The sequence below is a fragment of the Impatiens glandulifera genome, chromosome 5 (assembly GCF_907164915.1).
Source record: "Impatiens glandulifera chromosome 5, dImpGla2.1, whole genome shotgun sequence".
NCBI classification, from domain to species: domain Eukaryota; kingdom Viridiplantae; phylum Streptophyta; class Magnoliopsida; order Ericales; family Balsaminaceae; genus Impatiens; species Impatiens glandulifera.
In genome coordinates this window covers 51,176,836-51,199,016 of record NC_061866.1, presented here as the reverse complement: position 1 = coordinate 51,199,016, position 22,181 = coordinate 51,176,836, and the positions used below count along the sequence as shown (strand labels likewise).

Genomic DNA, 22,181 nt, shown 5'->3' with positions numbered 1-22,181 from the left:
TCTATAATAAGTTTGTGCTATTTGGAAAGAAAACTTTTTCTTTTGTTTTTCTTCATCTCTCTTCCCACCATGTAACTAATTATTAAATCTAATATTTATTTTTCCTTATAAATTAATATATGTTGTACACTGTACAGTCACTATGAATGATGTACAATTTACCTTTTCTTAGTGCTGGCCAAAAAGTAAATCTCATTTGATATGAAATTGTTAGTCATTTAAATTTGTATATTAGTCTAAGAGTTTTGTTATGGACATTTGCCATGTCTTTGAGAATATATGTTATGCACAAATGTGAACCAGATTGGATGAATTTTTTTTTTGAATGATTGTTGTCAAGATAAAAATATTTATATATAATAGAAAAACATTTAAAATCATGAATCATGTAATACTTGGTTTATATAAATACCGAAACAAGAAACCCATTCAGTTAATTCAAATATAAAAGTTATTATTAAAATATTAAAAATTACGAGTTCAATTTTAAATTAAAATGTTTTAAGTTGAAGTGTGATTCAATCCTCTCATCTGCCTTTTTTGAGGCATATGATTAGTAAGGTCTATCGTCTCGTCTCAAAAAGATGCAATTTTTTTTTGGGTAGTCGGGAACAAGACTGTTAAAATCTCGAGTTAACTCTTAAAATCTTACGATTTTACGATTTCACATTAGGTTAACGAGTCTGATTTTAAGTAAACTCTTAAATAGGTAAACTCTTACGATTTTGAATTTACAATAATAAGATTTTACGAGTTTACGAGTTTATAAATAATTTTGATTTTACGATTTTATACGATTTTACGTTTTAAAAAATAAATCTATATCTAAAAAATAAAAATAAAGTTATTATTTATTCAAATAAATTAATTAATATAATTAATTTTTTATGTATAATTTTTTTATAGTGTTTTATTTATTATTATTTTTTAATTAATTTTATATTTAAATATATAAAATTTTAAAATTGTCTAAGTATATAAAATATTTAATTATATATATAAATAATAATAATATATAACTATTATTTTTTCAAATTAAACTCTTACGATTTCAGGTAAACTCTAGATTTTACGAGTTTACAACTAGTCAACGATTTTACGTAAACTCTCGATTTTGACAGCCTTGGTCGGGAAGTCCCTCTTTAAAGACATAATAGTTTTCATATTAAAAAAAGCTAAACAAAAATAAAATAAATACTGAAACAATAAGTGTTTCTAGTTCAATTCACGGAAAACATGTAATATTTGCTGATTGTTAACTTTTCTCTATTTCTCTACAACTAATCAACAAAATTTGAATTTCACAAAAATAAAATTATCATCACTCTTACATAAAGAAATCAAATAGAACTCATTTTATTATAAATATAGACTAAAATTAAAAATGTAGTTAAATATTAAATATAAACAATTTCTTTTTAAATAAGATAAATATTTCTTTGATTCATATTTGTATGAAGTTGTCAAAATTATATTATAGAGGTGCTCATAAAAAAATATTTACTGATCATATTATAAAAGAATTGTCATAAATTCTCAATCTCCAAAAATAATACATCAAATAAAAGAATTAATTATTCTAATTATTCAATTTGTACCTAATTCTTTTTTTTTCTAATATTTTTTTATCTTTGTGACTTTTATTAAATGGATCATTTAAAACAAATAATAATACATTAAATAGAAACCTCAAATCTAAAAAAAACTAAAATTATACAATTAAATACATTATAAATTCTAATAATACATTTGAACCCAAAACAAAATACAGTTTTATTCTTTTAAATTTAGAAAATTTTAATACCACACTTGAACCTAAAATATTTTGAGTGAGACACGACTCTTAACATTTGAGTTATCATATTAAATTAATAAAAAAAAATACACAATAATGATTTATAATATTTTTAAAAATTTTTAAAAAAAAAACTTATATAAATAACTCTAGCACGTGCTTATGGAGTTTCTGTTCTTTTATCATAATTAGTTGAATTTTAGATAGGTTTAACATAATTAATTATTTTCTTAGATTTTTTAAATTGAATTATCTATTTAATAAAAAATGCTTAAAATTAAAATAATTTTTAGTTTTCAAATTTAGATATAACATCTTTTGGATATTAAATTTGCTGAATACAATTAATTATTTTATTATAGCAAATTGTCTGGTGGTCGGCCCTCTAATTATTTCGATCTCTCACTATTAGCTCAAAATATTTTTTAAAACAAATCGTCCCTTCAATTTTTAAAAAGGTCACCAATGACTATTCCATCAACTTCTTGGTTAAAGATTACGGTTTAAGTTTAAAATATTATTTTTTATATATTATATTTAATCGTTATTTTATATATATATATATATAATTATTAAATCGATTATATATATAATATTAAATATATATATCTTATTATTAATTTATATATTTATATATATTAAATCTTTTATATAATAAATATATATATATATATATTATTTATTTTTATAAAATAATTTTAAGGTTAAAAGTAATTGAGTAACTGAAAGGTTATCTTTACTTTTAGCCTTCAAATTATTTTTTAAAATATATTATATAAATTTATATAAATATATATAAATTAATGATTAAAAGTAATATATATAAATTGTTTTTTTTATAGATATAGATAAAAAATAAATAATATATATATTATCTTTCTATAAAGAAATTTATTAATTATATTATTATATAAATTAATGATTATATATATATATATATATATAAATAAAAACATTTAATAATTATATATATAAATATAAAAAATAATGATTAATAATAATATATATATAACTATTTTAAGTTTAGGTCGTTTTATTTAAACAAAAAATTGACGGAAGAACGACCTTTCTAAAAATTGAAGAAACAATTTGTTTTAAAAAATAATTTAAGAGTTAGAAGTGTCCGATTACAGGTCATTTGCTTCTTCTATTAAAATGAACCTCAATATTTGAGCAGACTTTTAAATTGGCCATATACACCTTTATTTTGTCCTATGATCTTAACATACAATACTAGTTTATATTTTAGTGAAACGTTACCTTAGTATCAATATTTATTTATTTTTATAATGTTTGGTTTATATTGTCATAATTTTTTAATACAAAATAATATCTCTATTTTTAAATTAAGACGGCATTATATTTTAACATAATATTTAACAAATAAAATTAAATAATTTTTATTAATTTATAAAACAAAATAATTACATTTCTTCAATTTAATTTAAAATACACCTTGTGAAATAAAGAGAATGTATACTCAAAATTCAAACTAATTCGAATCTGAAATACTTATTTGAATTAATTTTTTTGTTTGGATTAAAATCGAATTAAATTGGATTAAGATTATTGAAATTATCTAAACAAAAATATATTTTAAAGTTTTTTTTATTACTAAAGTGTACCTTACTAATTCATCACAAGCAAGTTTTTTATTATACTTATTATCCCTATTTTTTATTATGTAAATTTAATAATATATAATTATTTTTTTCAAATAAAAACATTCCATTTAATAATAATATACAGTTTCTATCCAAAAATAACTTAACCATTAATTTTAATTTCTCATAATTTGGTATCCAATACTGCACCTATCACTCGGTCACTCACAAACAAAACATTAATTGATTGAGATGAACCCTTTTTTCCATCAATAAAAACAATAACACAACCATCATGCTTGCTCAGAACATCAAAAACTCAAATGAAAGATTACTTATTTATATATAAATAAGAGAATTTCTTTGATCATTGTATTACTTATTTAATTAAACTAACCAGCAAGATAGAATTGCTGGTTTGGGCCAGTAATCACGACTCCCCCATGGTCTCTAAACACATGATGATGCCTAGTAGATCTCTCCACGTTATTATTATTGTTATTATTATTATCGTCGTTATTAGTATGTGTAGGCAACAAGTAACCATTGAAGGCTGACGACATATCGATTGTAGAAGAACCCTTATTATGGTTGTTGTTACCATTCATGCAACTCATATATCCGCGACGATAACGATTATGATGATGATTGTGTGAATGTTGTCCTTCCACGCTAATTATATTATTAGTATTATTACCATTGATGTAGACATTGTTATTGTTATTGCTAGGAGCCGGTAGCTTGTAGTCCAAGATAGGACAATCGCCTGCTGTTACAGCCTGATGAACAACGCTGCTAATATTATTATTATTATTATTGGTCGATGCATGGAGAAATTGGGCTTTGTATGAGTTGAGTTCATCGAGAACCCTTCTGAACTCGCTGTAGGGTCCTAAGACTGGGTCCCTCTGTCGGCACAAAGCCTCCCATATGAGGGACTCAACCGCCCTCTTGCGGTCGTCCAAATCCCTCAGCCTCGTGATCATCTTAATCACGTTGCTTACTCCAAACACCTTGTGAACAGCGTGGAACTCTCTTAATCGCTCGACTGGGAAGAAACAAGCCAAAACGCAGCTCTCTGTGCACTTTTTTCTTTGATGCTTGCACGACGCGCATGCTGGACCCATAGAGATAGAGAAAACTCGAACCCTGATATTTTTACTACACATTTATCAAATGTATTATTTGTAAAAGTAAATTGAGCATTTTTTAAAAACTTAATTAATTTGTGATAAACATACCTTATCTTATCCGAATTAACTAATTCTCTATTGACAAATGAAATAGGAAGTCCTATATATGTGTGTATAAACATATATATATAATGAAGTGAATTAGGACATTGATGGGCATGAAAAGATTGAGGGATCCATAAGTCTTTTTAAAACTGTTTGTTAGGGATTTAGGTAGATCACACGAAGAAGAACAATAATATTGAGATTTCTCTCTATAAAGTTTTTCTTTTTTTTTATCTCACCAACATCCCAACTAGGTTCTCAACTTTCAAAGTCACTTCACACTCATCCTTAATTCTTCCAACATTCACTTGTATCATCATCTATAGAATCAGGTTCTTCATCCATTTGGAATTTTACCATTCTCAATCATTTGTAGTATTCAAAGATCAAATGTCCGATATCAAGATTCTAGTTTTGCTTTCTAATCGTTTTCGGGACCAGTCTTCAATAGTGCAAACGTTTCCAGAAAGAGTGTACATGTAAACTACTTCAAATGACTTGTATAAACAAGATGGATTTGTTTTGTTCTTTTTTTTTTTTGTCAACTTTCTTCATTTCTAGGTGGAGGAGGATCAAAAGCGGCCGCCCGAATGTAACAAAATAAATTTAGAGATTTGCAGCAAAAATGTTTCACAATTTGAACTTACTTAAAATACAAGATGATGAAAACAACTCTACCCGTGAGAATTTCTCTAGCAAAGTGAGTACTCACACTCCATTAAGCGGGTGAGAATCTCCTCGCAGCTAGGTCTTTGGTCTGGTTCGGCCCAGCAATCTGCACCAAATATGATCGAAAGAACGATTATATTATTAACAAATCTCCGGCCTAGAAGAACAGATCTCTAGGAATTTGAGCTAAACCTGCAATTAAACTTCCAAGAGGACCCTCTGGAATCTCCAGCCTTGATCCCTCATTAGCAACACTATAAACAACCTAAAAAGAGAGAAAATAATAAATGTTTTTCATCACTATAATCTAGTATGAACAACTGAACAAAATGACAGTATAAAAATTACCCTCTCTGGTGGAACGCCGTGCCACGGTTTGCTTAGTGTGCATAGTTCCCACATTACTACTCCAAGGCTAAAAATGTCACATTTCTCTGAGAATGGTTCGTTGCGAATAAGTTCAGGAGCCATCCACTCTGGAGTTCCGGCAGAAAATGTGTCTCTCATTGGGGTTTCAGTCATTATTCTTGACAGACCAAAATCACATATCTTAACCGTCCAATGCTTATTTACAAGACAATTTGCACTTTTTAGATCACGGTGAATAATCTTCATCCTGTGCACACACATTAGACCCCTACAATATAAAACAAAGAGTTATGCCTGATATAATATTTCCAAGGAATGACTTTATATGTAGATTTCACTAGAATACAATATCCAATCGTCCCCTAATTCATTGGTCTCGTTAACTTCTCTCTGAATCTTATTTCTTTCTATCCCTAGAAAAGGAAAACCTAACAATCCTATGAGGCTCAAATTCCTCGTGCATGTACTCAACGAGGGCCCTGATGGACATTTGTCATTTGTTTGGAGTATAAGAAAATAGTCTCATTAACAATACTTTGCTCAAAAGCTTATTACTACAAGGAAAAATAACACAAAATCAGAAACATGGCATAATATAGTTTGTATGACCTTCAGAAAGGCATTTGATGATCCAAAAGAAGAATACAGTAGATTGAAAGAAGTCTTATGTGATGCAATGTTGATAGTTATGTCTCACCTGCAAATATCACGCAGCATTTTGAGCTTCCTCCGCCAGCTAAGTTTCTTTTTCTGCTCAGTTAAATGGATCAAGTTGTACAAGGATCCCATATCCATGTATTCAGTGACCATGGAGAGATGTGGAGGTTTTGTGCATGCACCGAGAAATAAGATAACTACAATATAAACATCAACTTGGTTAACCAACTTTAAATGTAAGGATGATAAATTGAGTAAAAATTTGGCAAATTTTAACATTAACATTTTTAGAAGGACAAAAAACTCGTGTACCAGAAAATGAGGAAAATTTCACATAAAATTCTGTAATAAGGTGCCAAAATCAATTGTCCCTTAAATCAAACAAAATTCCATTAAATGGTCAATGTTAATTGATGTACAGTTAGTTACCTAAGCTTCTCAAAGTGTCAAATTACCACTAAACTTGTCTAAAATAGATAATTTTGCCTCCTCTAATTGTCTTTTACGTTTCTATTTTCATTTATATAGATTCACTTCTTTCTCTCTCCTATGTATTGTCCTTGCAAAATTGAGGTTCACCAAAATAAAAAAATTTACCATCCACTTAGATAGTTCAGCATACATTTGATAGATCTTTCGATAGACTCATTTCCAGATGAAGGTTACTTTCTAAATTTATTTCACTTCTTCTCTCAGATTTTGATTATTCCATATGCAAGTTGTTATTGATATTTACTTGATATAATTTTTTCATTTTTAGAAACTAAAGAATGGGTCGTTCATAAATTGACTGCTCTGCTAAAAATCCCCAATCTTCCATTTTCTTTACACCTATACTCTGGATTTTTTACCAAATTAGATATCATCTTGATCCACTAAGCAAGCAAGAAGATATAGAGACACAGGAAAGATGGTGCTAAATACTATGGAACATTTTGTGGAGTAAAGCGGGCCACTATCTCAGGCCTTGCAGCTTAAGAAATAAAAGGAAGTAGCAGAGGCAAAATATGACCCAATTTGGACAAGTTCAGGGTTGTATATTTACATTGACTTGAAAAGGTTGCAACAGAAGGCTTAAATAGAAAATAGTAGGGTAACATGGGTTTTGGGTATAAGACCAAAATGCCCTTACAAACAAAATAAACAAAATAAAAAAAACGGATTTGATAAATATTTTAGAAGTTCTAGTAACAATACATCAATAAACAAAATCGTGAAGGGAACTTGTTTAATTTAGCATACAGTTGATTTTACACCTTATTAAGGAAGTTCATGTATAATTTTGCTAATTTATTATTAGTACTTTTTTTCCACATTTTCCACAAAAATGATGATGCATTAAGTTTCTTGGTTTACATTCATGTTAGCCCATATGAAAAGAGCTGGGCCGCACCAAACTACAGAGTGGAGTGGGTATTTCCTTATCTTTTACGGTTTCAGGTAAAGTAGTATAGTTTTCTCCCCTTTGTCACCCTATTTTTTCCACGGAATGGATTAAGGTTGACATATCACAGCTATATAATAAGCCCACACTAACCCTCATCCCAAACAAACAAAAGTATGAAGATACAATTTCCATGTAAATCAGATTTATGCTCTTATCATACCAGACATGATGCATAACTAGGCAAAAGCAAGGAAAGTTCGTACCATTTGGGTGTCTTAGACGACTGCACAGGAGAACAATACACAAATAGGACTAGTCAGAAATGTGCATTTATATATTGATAACAAATAAGAAACATGTAAATAATGTAATGACTGATTGCATATCTTGACACATTAAGTTACCTAAGAATCGATATCTCATTGCAGAAATCCTCCATGTTTTCAGCAGTGAGATCTTGCTCCAAAAATACCTTAATGGCAACATCTGTTCCATTCCATATGCCTCGGAAAATTTCTCCAAAAAACCCTATAGATGTAAATTAAGAATAATGCAACTATATGAATATAGTGGACCAAAAGTCAAACATTTTGCCAGAAAAAGTAAAATAAACATGCACAATGGGTAAGGCAAATTTCAAAACTGGATAATATTAATCACATCTTCATGTCAGAGAACAAAAAAAAATCATTGCGATGGAAACAAGTAATTTCATTTGGAATAAGTCAATATATTCAGGTAGAGATGGGATAAACAATGTTTAGGAAAAAGTAAAGTTCAAAGGGACATTGCAACTATATTTAGATAATGCAGCAATTGAAATTAATCTTACAGTCACCAAGGGGACTCTTGGGTTCACATAACCATATTACTGTATAAGGGATATAAGGGAAAACAATAATTGTTTGGGCTTGCACATCCACTTAATATAGGATCCATTGGACAATGTAATGATGGGTATTATCAAATGATGTACTTAGAGAAAAATGCACAAACTCAAAGATGACATTGTAAATTGGATATTGTCATCACTGCCACTTAAATATACATGTTACCATTGCTTCTGTGAGAATTGCGTTTTCGCTCAGTAATACTATATTTGGACGTCAATGCTAGCATCTTTCTATGAATTAAGCTATAAGAAAATTTTAAGTTGTTAATCCATGTTGACGCACCAGGTATTGCATGGGAACACTGTTTCTTTATTAGAAAGGCAAGCATTGCATTATCATTATCAAGACTTGAAGACGCTACGAATGACTTGGGTGTGTGTGTGTGTGTGTGGGGGGGGGGGGGGGGGGGGGAGAGGGCACAAGTGGATATTCTATGCATTATACAGACAAATGCAAAGTCTACCTCATTCCACAGCCTAAGGCTTTGCCACCACCAGTAGCAGAGTTTACACAAATCTAAGGTGGATCTTATTGGTATTTAACCTTCTTTTTCTCCTTCTGTTCTTTTGTTTTTGTTTCTCTTCTCCCTTCCATCTGTAATTCATTAAACGCGTCTTGCGTTTTCTTTTTAATAAAATGTTGACCTTTCAAAAAAAATAAAAAACCTAAGGTGGATCATTTTTTTATTCAACTAATATGGATGCCAAATTTCCTACAATATAAAGTTTAAAAGTACACAAGTTTTAAGACATTAAATTCATTTCAACAATGAAAATATAATCAATATGCACATCAATTTACATTAAAGTCAACCATGTCACACAAAATGGGATAGAGGAAGTAACATTTATCAAAAGAAACCCAATTACATCATTATTTTCTCCTCAAAATAATGCATAACCAGTTCTGACTCAACTAATGTAAACATTCCTTAAACAAAGATATCATATCATGAAACCATTGTAAAGCATTGGATCAATCAGTCATCAAGATTTGAAGCAGTTAACTGAAGTTAGAGGCTAAGGTACAGAAAAGAAAATCACAATTGTCTTACCAATCCCTACACGAGTCCCAACAGTCAATTCTTCATAATCAATATTCCACTCTTGAAAAGGTAATAGAGGCTTGTCCTGGAACAAAGGCAACTCGAGAACTCTATTCCACGTTGAGACTGTTTCAGTACTCGCATTGTAATTTAAAGTACCAATATTCTGAGATGCCTGGCTTCTATATTCATGAGGGGAGGTAGGCAATGATATTGCTTTATGAGAACTCTCTGCAGAGTTTGCATATGAAACCGTTCTTCTGAGAGATGGCTTATCATGATTATGCTGACCAAAATTTGATACCTAAATTCACAAATGAGATAGTTGAACAGAGGCAAAGTAGGATGAAGGCAATTACCAAAATAAAAGCCAACACAAAGGGAACAAAAATGTAATTATCATGTAAAAGATAATTGAAGTTTAAACAATGATTTACAAATGCAGTTTCTACCACGGAAATGGCATGCTGCGTTCATTAATATAATCCAACATTAATTTAAATGTTAAGTTAAAAGAAAACCATTATTCATTAATATAATGTCAGCATTAGGTTTTCAACATCTATGATAATCTTTTATTTCATTATTCTTCTGAAGTGTTTCATTAGTCATGTTCTTTATGTTGTACTTCCTGAAACCAATAGCACCAAAAAGGCCAATATGAATACAGGATAACTAAATCATACCTAGAGGCTGGAACACGATAACTCATTTTTGGGTCAGGGAAGACCCACTTGCCACTGACCTTGAAAGGATACTGCATACTTATAATTAAGCATCATCCTTCACTAGTCATATAAATCTCATCAAGTGAATACATGAGGGTGGGCCATAATGGGTAAGACATTTGCAGTTCTTTTCAGCAATTGTAAAAAGAAAACCATGTTAACATGCTCTCACAAGTTAAATCTCTTGCTTAAAAAACCTGGCTATGTGCCTCTATTACTAGACCACTGGTGTCTTCCTAATTCGACCACAGCTTCAACAACACATTTTTGGATGGAATGAGTTTTATCTCACAAACACTACAGCCTTATTTGTAACAGTTATCTACCAATAAACACAGGTAAAAAGATTACACGTGACAACTGGGTAAAAAAGGAAACCATGAATTATATGAAGCCACATTCACTGCTACAATGAAACATTTGCCTTCACCCATTTCTACTTGAACACACATCAGTGTAAACGAAAAGTAACAAGGAAAATGGTATGAATAGGTCATATAGAATAGTAGCAGTAACCAACTATGTCTTTCATTTGAAGATTAATATGTCATATAGCATGTGAAGATTCCATGACTGGAATTACCATGTCATAAATTTGACCTACAAAAATTTAACATTTTTTGGTAGTATAGACATTAAATCCAAGAAAAAAGTAAACTGTGTGTGATTATCAGTTGCAATAGAAACTTTACGCACTTCTTTTTGTTGGTCTGCTCCGATACTTTTGTCATCTACCTGTTCTCGCAACAGACGATTCTGCTTCAATGTTTCATTCATTGCTCGCACAGCCCTAAAGATACCATTCAACCAATGGAACCATAATAAGAGTTCAAACAAACCAACATTCAGAGAGCAGCTAGGAACTGTGTGCATTAATTATTATTATGAAAAGTTGCAATAGTAAAAAACTAAACAGTTATCAAATAGTAGCAATACAGTTCATTTATTGTATTGATATGTGAGGAGAGAAGAGAGAGATCTCAAGGAGGGAATTAGAAATTCACAACAACATTCATAGTAATCTTCCCCGCCAGCCACTAATGTGACAGCTACCATAACCGCTAATTTTCCATGTCCTCAATTAGTAGCCCTAACCCTACCTCTCGTATCACAATAACTTGAAAGCTAGAACAAAGCATTCACCAACTTTAAGATGTGCATAGAATAAAAAGAGCTTGCTTAACAATAATGGAAGGAACACATACAGATCCTAGTTGATCAAGCATAGTGATTAAATTTTGACAAAGACTACAATGATTGGATAAAAGAAGCAGTTTGATACAATAATATGCAAATCATAAAACTAAATGACTAAGTCAATTTTTTTTTTTGAGAACGACTAAGTCAATTTATAACAATGGCAACAAAGATTTCCTCTTTCCCAATACTAACCTCATTTCTACCCAACTTACTGGAACATATGTGAATAACTCTTGAAGATATTTGTCTCTCATTGTCAAATGTTGTCCTTATAAATAAATAAGATGTTTTTGGTATATATAATAAAATGCAAAGCATTAAGTGGTTCTCCTCTGTTTAAGGGAATTTCAGGGAAATTATGCATTGCCCCATTAATAAAAAATATACAAGACAAAGTCTGCTTCCCATGACAGTAAATGGATTGAAAATTTGACCTGACAATGTCATCACCAATTTCTGGAGTAATACTGATGCTCCTTCGTCTTAACCTACGAGGTTCTGATGTTGATGCACCTTCTGACCTGTAATAATTATCATCTGAAACTTTAGAACACTGGTTAACAATGATCAAACGAACTGTGAATAGAAACAATATATAAATACCATAAAGGATCATAAAAAGAGTTGAGTAAATATCTACTAGTACTTTTTTTATGATACACATGTAGTTCACTAAAAAAACACCTAGAGCAGAACAAAATTATTTAAAATATATGAAGGCCATGTTTGTTTGTAAGATAAGAGATTCAATCGGAACATAATCGATGGCCCTATGCATGCCATTTGAATGAAAAAATAGTCTACAAATATCTTATCTCATTGGATAAATCATAAATTGTCTATAAACAACCTAAGTTCATATCATATTAGGAAGGATGGGATTCAATATCTAGCTGGGATAGGTAATACAAGCATTTGCAATTTGATTTTATTCTTCTATAAAAGTTCAATTTCATAATAAGGTGCCGTGAAGGAACGAAAGGGACAGTACAAAACATCACAGCAAAGAAAGGAAAACAGAAGATGAGAAAAGAAAAACTCAGAAAGGAGAAACAAGTCATTGACTAAGGCTTCGATCACGTCCATTATATCCCACAACGAGAAGGTTGGTAGACACCTTGTGGATGGAAGTGATGACACTAAGGAAATTACTCTTCAAATATGACAATGGTCATTTCTTATCGTAAATAATCCCATGTTCCTTTCCTTCTATAAAATCCATCTGATGATAATAGGATTGGAATACCAATTCTTGTTAAGGAGAATCTCCCAACTCCAATATGTCCAAAGCTCCCCAAAGCCGTTGAATTTAATTTAACGAGGCATAACCCAACTGAGGTTGAAAATGCTCCATAACAAATCCCAAAATTCTTTGACAAATGACCAGTGCAGAAGCAATAAGACATTGATTCGTCACAAAATAGGCACGGAAAACATCTACTGGCGATACTGAATCATTTCTTCCTAAGCATACCACCATATAAGACACTCCACTTGAATATCCACATCTTGGATGAGGTTTTAGAATTCTAAACATCATATCATGGAAAAAGGAAGACGCATCTTCCCCATGCAGTAACACATAACATGACTTCACAATGAACTTATACTTGTGTTCCACAACCTCCGTCTTGGGCCTAAACGTCTAATCAGACCAAGAAGTTTATTCTCTGTTAGCTTCTCTTCCTTGTTTAGAATGTACTTAAAGCGCAGATGATTCAAAAATTCCCTCTCAACATCCTCACACATAGTCAAAACTAACATGCTGGCATTTGACGACCTCAAATAACTGTGGAAAATGTGACCCAGCCTAAGTTCAGTACACCAATTGCACATCAGAATCCAACGAACTTAGCGCTTCCCACAATGAAACTAGTCACTTCTTGAAGCTCTTCCGGGCAAATCTTATGTATTTTCACACATTTTCTCCATTGTTTTGAGAAATCTCGTTAGACAACCAAGAGAATCAATCATGTATATAGCTTGAATCACCTTAGCCAACATCCTATCATTTTCCTCTGTAAGCCTCTGGCACTATTTGGACAAGGAATTTCCTATTTTACCCCAAATAAAAATAATAATGTAGAATTTCTCAATCTATCCATAAATACAAATAAAAGAGCTTAGAGTTTATTGTGAGATTCTCAAAATTCTCAATAAAATATTTTAGTTTAGTTTATACTTCTATGGTTATTAGTGAACATAATTTTATTGAGTCGCAATTCACGACAAATATATTAATATCGACTTTATTTTACAATATATATATATATATATATATATATATAAAATAATAAACACAGTCATCCATAATAGATGAGCAACCCAAATGCTAAAAATATGAAGCCTATGATTAATGATGGAAGGACCATATACATCAAAAGTCATTTTGTACCCAAAAACTAAAATATAAAGTAGTGTGTTCTTCGTTCAAATTTCTGCTCAGAAATTTTCTTCTAGCAATCAAACATGTCAGCTTCAAACATATAAAATGTGACACCAACCAGAGGTTAAGAGTAATATATAGGGATATAAGCACCTTGAAGTAGCTATATCATCTGCAAAAACTCCAAATGATTTCCTATCCCCACTAAGAATAGACCGCCCACGTCCTCGAAATGAAGGATGCTCTGGGCTGGAAAATAAATGAACTTCAAAATAAAAACTAATACCACATAATGAAAAAAAAATCATTGTATGCTCTATTGAAAAAATGTGTAATATACATTTTAGGAAAGAAAAATAATACAAAATTGGATAACAACTATTTCTAGATAATATATGGAGAACCAAGAAACATTTTATGCTAGTTGACATATGTGATTGAAAAAAAAAATAATGAATGTACAAAAAGTTTAGATTATTTTTTATTGCTTCTCTAGGACTTGTTTATGCATATTACTTATGTTAATTATTCTTCTTCTCCTCCTCTCCATCTACAATTCGGTTTCCTAATCAATCTTTCATGAGACTGACATCATTGGTCATCAAAAATATTTTTCTCAATGCCATAAATTATGATACAGTAGCTTACTTATAAACATAATCAAGCTTTTGGTAATATTCACAATGGAGAAGCTTTTAGCACTTGTGTTAGGGCATCACAATGCATGTGCAAAGTATAACTAGCGTCTTAGGGCAACACAATGCACGTGCAAAATATATAACTTCTAAGATTTTGATTCATTACTTGTATGGGGGCAACATAATATCATATATGTTTGAACTGTCACAATTAGTAAATCTACATGAGCTGAAGATTCTTAGGAGATGAGTGAAGAAAATAAATTGGCAAAAAAATCTTATTACGTAGCATTTTCTGCAGACATGGATTTCTACTGCCGGAATGTATGGTAGTCAGCCAAATTTATAAGCAATGATTGCTTGTCTATGCATATTACTTATGGCAATTTTTCTTCTTCTACATCTCCTTCTACTCCTCTCCATCTACAATTTGGTTTCCAAATCAATCTTTCATGATGCCGACATCATTGGTCTTCAAAACATTTTTCTCAATGCCAATAACACTTTTATACCAAATGAAAATGTATTTATTTTTTATATTGACTGTGTGATCTCATCTACAAAACCAACCACACATTCAAATGAAAGTGTGTATTTGTTTATCAAAATAAATTGCCGGTTATCCAAATCCAGATTCACTAAAAACGTTGTTTCCCATTAGGAACATTATTTTGCAAGAAAATGTGTGTTCCTCCAATTAAGATAGCAAATTATAACTAGTAGTTGATCAAATTATGCTTATTTTATTTTTCTTGTTTAATTCACTTAGAGATATGTTTGATTTAAATTAATCACTTTACAGATTATTAACAACCTCCAAGTACTACAAGTACGAAAAATTACATCTTATGCAAAGATCCCATTAAGTTCAATTAACTTATCTAATGAGTTTGAGTTGAGTGCAAGACAATGTGCCATGTACAGTGCACACAGTTATGAGTTAACTAGTCAAACTCTGATAAGGAATTTGAGCATTTTTACCTTGAACTAGCAGTTCGTTGTTCTGCAATAGCCCTTCTTCGACTCCTCCGCCAAAAGGTAGCAGCTATATTGGGTTCACTCTGTGATATACTGACATTATGAAAAACAATACAATCACAATAACGGATGTAAAGTAAGAAAATAGGAACACAGTTTGAGGGGAAAACAATAGGAAAAAGTGGTCAAGAACTCATTACCTTAATTTTCTATCAATTGATGTTGAAGACCTCATCAACACACTCCTCACTGGAGGTCCTGCTAGATTTGAGGATGACTCTAGTCTTCGGGGATAGAGAAGGCTACCATCTTTCTCTGCACTGCATGATATGAAATAGTATACAAAACTTCAAGACATCTTTGTAATGAAAAAGTTCACAGTATCATTGAGAAGCTACCCCAACAAGTTAAAGGAAATATATCAGTCGTATATAAGAACAATATGTTATGGAAGACAGGACAAGGGTTCTGGGCAGCCCAAAGACAAGATAACAGGCCATGTGCCTGCAGCCCAAAACAGTCCAACAACTATCTGCCCTGTAGCAGTTAAAAACAGTTATTAAATATAGTTATAAGTATCTAATTAGTTAGTTATTAACATTTATTATCAGTTATTAACCTAGTTCTATAAATATTAGCAACAATCATGAAATAGATATGTTGAATATGAAATAAGAATTGACTTCTTTCTTAGGGTTTACTTCTTCTACTCTCCCTCATTCCTTAAATGGAATTCTGTATCACAATATAGATTATCTAACAGAATAAAGATGAACAAAATGAGTATTGTCTATTATATCAGCTAACCTTTCGTCAACTTTATCAGTGAACCCATACAATGGACTATTTGGCTCCATTGGTGAATCACATGAATCATTTTCAGCAGAGTCACTCTCCCCTGCAGCGGGTATATGGGTCATAAATATAGCCTTTGTTGATCTAGGTATCAATTGACCAGGAAAACGCATCAGATCAACCAAAAGTTCCACAGAGTTCATTACAACCACCACTGACATATGCTTATTTGAGTCTAGACACTCATCATCCGCCTCAGTACGTAAACCCTGTTCGATCATGGCAAACAATAAAGATGAATGCTTAAGATTTTACATCAGAGATCAAACTAAAATGTTCATTCCATCAGAGTGCAAAGAATGCACTACCATTTACAAAGACAGGAAAGGCCAAAATATATTATTTCCTTTTTGCTGCTTTAATTTTGTCAAGTTTCTTATTGAGGGTAACTAAATCAAACCTTACCACCACAAGACTACATTCAAGACCAACAGCATCTGCCAGAACTTTAAATAGGATTGCCCGGGGTCGACAAGAACCATGCTTTATTTGCCCTAGCATTTGGACACCTTGAGTTTCAGACACATTAGATGTCTCCTCATGCAAAGCTTTTGCCGGGCTCAGTTCCAAGTTTGGACGTTTGTAAAAATCACATACCTGCCAAGCAAACAACAGGCATCAATAAGGAAACATATACCAAAACACACAACAACCACAAACAGATCATAACCAACTGTTAAAAAGGAAGTGTTCATAAAAACAATAGGCTCCCAGTTGAGTGCAGAAAATCCTATAATAGGCTGTGTAGTGTAGTTTCACTTGTCTCTTAAAAAGCTTTTTTCAAAAAAATAACTTGGTCTCTTAAAAACAATATTTTTTCATAAGATGACTAATATGAAATATTGATAACTATTGTAGAAACTAAGGCTATACTGGATTGCTTCAATAGGCTCCCAGTTGAGTACAGAAAAATCATATAATAGGCTGTGTAGTTTCACTTGTCTCTTAAAAAGCCTTTTTCAAAAAAAAATAAAACTTAGTCTCTTAAAAACAATTTCTTTTCATAACATGATTAATATGAAATATTGATAACTATTGTAGAAACTAAGGCTATACTGGATTGCTTCACGTATCACTTTATTGTGAATGGATTCAATACATTTTCACTTAAAATTTGGTAATGATAACAAGATTGAGTAAACCATTTAACTCATTAAGTATATGAAAAAAGTTGAAACATTATTTAATGTTCAAAACCAATAAACAGTTACTTTTCACAATATTTTATTTTATTCACTTAATATATTCATCACATAATTTTTTTTGAAAGGGTAAAACCATTTATTCATTCCCTAATTTTCAGTTTCATAAAAAATAACTAGTAACAATGAACTCAAAGGCAAAGTGATGCATGACAAGCATACTATTAAGAGATGAAAACAAGGTGTCACTTTTCGTATACCAAAATAAGATGAGTATATCAAAATGAGTTTTGTAATAAACTCTTACCAGTCCAGCAATCTTTTTTACCATTGCCGCAGGATTTAAGCTTAGACCTCTTACTAGAGCAACAATTAGTTGCTTTAGTTTTGAAAGCTTCTTATCTTTCACAGCATCTACAAGAATGACATCAGGCTTAAATCCCTCTAAACACAAATAGCTTAGCTCATCCAGAGTTGGAACATCATCAAAAAGTTCCTTGATCCTTGTGTCCTGATAAAATAACATGCAAAGAAATAAACTCATAAAAATGTGAAAATAAATTTCTAAATAAATCACTTAGATTAAGAGCAAAGTGTAAACATAAAGAGAAAAATGTTAACATAGCAAGATTTGGTAAAGGAACATGGACTGTATGCACTCAAAAGTCAAATGTAACAGGGAATACTGATGTAGTATACACTTTTTCATATCCAGTTGAATTTATGTTGTCAACGGTCTTACAATGTACAAGTTATTTTCTGGAGATAAAATTGTAATGTTCTCAATTTCTCATCAGACCTGCCATATGAAATTAAATAAGAAACTACATGCCACATATCCAGATCAATCCCAGAACATTGAGGGTACATTCATTGCTCCAACAAATAGAAAGACACCGACAAAGCATCGGCTCATTTTCCAAAGTGCAAAATGTCCAAGAGGATTGCTTATTGTATTCACACAAATGCAAGATGGACAATGAATTTAAGAAAAAATAGAGAAAAAATAGAGAAAAAACTAAGAGAAATAAAGATGAACATGAGAAAACAGTAAAAGAACATATCATATCTTTGAGGGTAAACAAAAAAGCTAAATTTGATTGTGTCCTTTGTATCTTCACAACACTCAGACAGTAGCAAAATTCCTTTTGTGACAAACTGATAGTTGTTTTCTATAAAATTGAACCTGGAATTCTCACCGGAATGACACAGTAGAATCCATTAGGAATTCTTTCAGAAAGCAGTCCAGTTCTCCAGAGAGTCTGTGATGCTCTCTGAGATGACAAAGGGGTAGTGTTCTCATAGGTATTTGTTCCTCTAGCATTCAGAACATCATCCTTGCAGTCCAATGAAACAGATCCAAACTTGCTAACGATATCTGATGGCCAATACGTGGTATTATGGGACCCTATTTCAGCTGGCCCTGGGTCATCTCGTGTTTCCTCCATTTTTGTAAATATTTGAAATGTAAAATCATTTCACCAATTTCTCAACCTATAAAAGGCATTCTTAATTTAGGGATAGTTTGAGCCCACAAACTATTTGTTAACAAGCTTCATTTGTTTTCACTCGATCCCAAAGTCTATGTGACCACCTGTGAAGACACAAAATTAGTGCAAAATCATACCAGATATGCGCCAAATAACATTTAGTTTTCGTAATCAGCAAACAGAAAATAAACATGGAAAAACTAGTAAAAAGAGTTATTTGCATGAGTAAGTCACTTAACCAGTGTAAATGTATTAGAAGAATGCACTTTAGAAGTTTCGTTGTAGGACAAAAGCTATAAGATAGACAAATTATAATCTTTATGGTGACTAGTGTTGATCCGTGCTACCTTTGATCATAATTTTTGTTGTGTGATATGAGGATACCCTTAGTCACACAACAGAGTAAACTCAGGCAGATTGGTGAATATTTTCCTATCTGAACCAGCCATTCTAAGGACTTAATAGAAATTATAAAACGTGTCATCAAATGTTCGGAAAAAATGGTCTATAATTGCATCCACTATGATGTTACCAAGTACATCCATTTTCAACTGATTCAAAATGTAAGAAGTATTATTTAGACGAAACCTACAGAAACAATAAAATCTACACAAGAGTATCATACACAACTCACGAAATAACGTTGCAAAGATATTTAAAACAGATAAGCAAATATATTTGACTTATCAACCACAAAAAAACCCTAATGTCTTTCCATCATGTAAAAAGTGGAACAAAATGACCTCTTTATTAGGGCTAGTTTGATTCAATTGCGAATAGCGATTAAGATTGCCAAAATTTTACACATTAAACTTTGTGATTGCCAAACACTCAGGACCAATTAGCAAATAAGCAGGCAGGTTGAATAAGCTAGAATCAAGCTAACACTAAAGCACCCATCCATCTATCCAGAAAGAAGCTCTCCCCCAAAATAACCCCACAACTGAACCAAATTTACAGAAAACCCAATCTTAATTGCATTATTCGATTTCCCTATTTAACCCTCTGTTGCGAGCAGTCTCCAGAACAGTAAAATCGCCTTTACCTGGACGGAGAACCTGCAACCTCAGGGAAAGGTAGGTGTGTAATTTTTATTTAACTTCATTATCTATGTACATAAGTCGATGTTGATCTCTTTTATTTACTTCCTCTGCTGAATTCACAATTCGAATCAATAATGACTGTCAGAATAGTAAAGGTCTGTCATGAAGTTTTGTTCGAAAATAATGCAAATCAGTCTATCTCTACTAGCTAGTCAAGCCACATCCCGTTCTTAACTCAAATTGTGCCTTGATTGCGCCTTGATCACAGTTAGTAGCAGACTTCATCCATATAATAAAAGAGGTTCAAGAAGTGATACATACATACATACCATTAGCACGAGCATGCAGGAATTCAGTAAAGAAGTACACCACTAGACTTAAACATAAACAGATAAATGATCTCCTATCAACAACAGGTAATCGGTGCCTCCAAGAAACTACGAGAGAATATTCGGTTTCTAGGTTGATGAATCCAATGATAATTAAAAATCACTTGAGATCATCATAACATGGAGAAAATAAAGACGGCCAGATCAATCAATCAATAAATCAATAAATGAGACGAGAAACATTAAAAAGTAATAAAACAATAGATCTCGCGAAGTTGTAAACAAGTTGAAACAATGCCGCTTCTTGTCATAAGATAGATCAACAATTAAGATAGGAAGAATGCAGGTAGAAATGTAGGAATTAGATTAGATACCGGAAGCAGATCCGTGGAGTTAAAGTGATTTGAATCCCTTCCAAGCAAGAACACGTCGAAGAAGCTTACACACACCTAGCTGCCTGCTTGAAGAAGCAAAAAAACGGGAGAGAGAGAGATAGAGAGAGAGAGAGTTGTAACAGAGTGAGTCACGTGGGTATGGAGGACGTTCGACGGTTGCCTCGTCTCTCCGACAAGCCAGCTGGCAAAGTAGGGTGCCTCGCCATCATCCCACTTCATACACGTGAACTTACTTTACCATTCTGCCCCTTTCTTTATTTCTTTTTCATTTCATGGTTGCTAGCCTACCACCGCTACCGCCATCTCTTTTTTATTCTTTTTTTTCTTTCTTTCTATAACTTAGATGACACTAGCCGGATCTAATTCAATTCAATGCCATCTGTTTTGTATTGACTTCATTTTTAAATAAATATGTTTTTATTCTACTGAATTCTAAATTTGGTAATGTTAAGCTACCTACCTTTCATTTTAAACCGGACTAATAATTAGAAATGCAAAATATTTGTAACTAATAGTGTAACAAATGAGTTGTGTTCGAGCTCGATTAGATGAAGTATTTATTAGTTTGACTCGAATAAGAGCTCGAATGAGTTTATAAATTGAAGTTCGAGATCAACCCGACTATTTACTTATAATATTAGGTCAAAATTTGAACTAAAATTAAATTTTCAAATTTTTTTTTTATGAAAAAATATTTATTTTAAATTTAAGTTTCAATATTAAAATATATATATATATATATATATTATTATGTTGCTCGAAAAAACACGATAAGACATTTAGCTCGATTTTAACTTGGTTAACGCCAAACACAAACTCAAATCGATCCGAGAGGTCACGCACGTGCGGTTGAAGAATATCAGTTTGACTCATTTAAATAAACATCACAAGTATTTTCTCTATAATCACAAGGATAAAGTATACAACTTATATTTTTCTGTTCATTCATTTAATTTTCTTTCATTTTTCATAGATATTTTTTTCTTTTTACTTATTTTAAAATATATATTAATAATTTAATTAATTAATGTATATATTTTTAAAGTAATAATAAAATGAATCAAATTAATTAATCAGATTATATATATATATATATATATATATATTTAAATATATTGTTGTTAATTTAATTTATTTATTCTCTTTATTATAAAAAAATGGTAAATATATAAAAAAAAAGATTCGTGATTATTCTGAACTTTAACTAATTATATACACTTGTTAAATCACATCTAATTGATGACCTTTCACGATAATTCAAAATATTTTTTACAAATCCTTTATTCTTCTAAATATCCAAATTAAAATAAATAAAAATGTCGATTATATCTCTTGGGAGC

General features: G+C 31.2%; 2 protein-coding genes across 2 annotated transcripts; both read right to left on the bottom strand.

Annotated features, from left to right (window-relative positions):
* Positions 1 to 3,791: 3,791 nt before the first annotated feature.
* LOC124939645 (LOB domain-containing protein 2-like) lies at positions 3,792 to 4,526 on the bottom strand. The gene has a single exon (XM_047480102.1). It carries the CDS (start codon positions 4,524 to 4,526, stop codon positions 3,792 to 3,794), a length of 735 nt encoding a protein of 244 aa, XP_047336058.1.
* Positions 4,527 to 5,207: 681 nt separating this feature from the next.
* Positions 5,208 to 21,069, bottom strand: LOC124937613 (serine/threonine-protein kinase EDR1-like). The gene is made up of 17 exons (XM_047477909.1): positions 20,821 to 21,069; positions 18,784 to 19,178; positions 17,892 to 18,095; positions 16,848 to 17,039; positions 16,395 to 16,651; positions 15,788 to 15,907; positions 15,591 to 15,680; positions 14,125 to 14,220; positions 12,020 to 12,106; positions 11,082 to 11,175; positions 9,667 to 9,961; positions 8,124 to 8,247; positions 7,983 to 8,002; positions 6,373 to 6,529; positions 5,655 to 5,943; positions 5,499 to 5,571; positions 5,208 to 5,412 (listed from the first exon to the last, which is right to left on the bottom strand). Exons 2-17 carry the CDS (start codon positions 19,030 to 19,032, stop codon positions 5,330 to 5,332), a joined length of 2,430 nt encoding a protein of 809 aa, XP_047333865.1. The 5' UTR covers positions 19,033 to 19,178; positions 20,821 to 21,069; the 3' UTR covers positions 5,208 to 5,329.
* Positions 21,070 to 22,181: the final 1,112 nt, after the last annotated feature.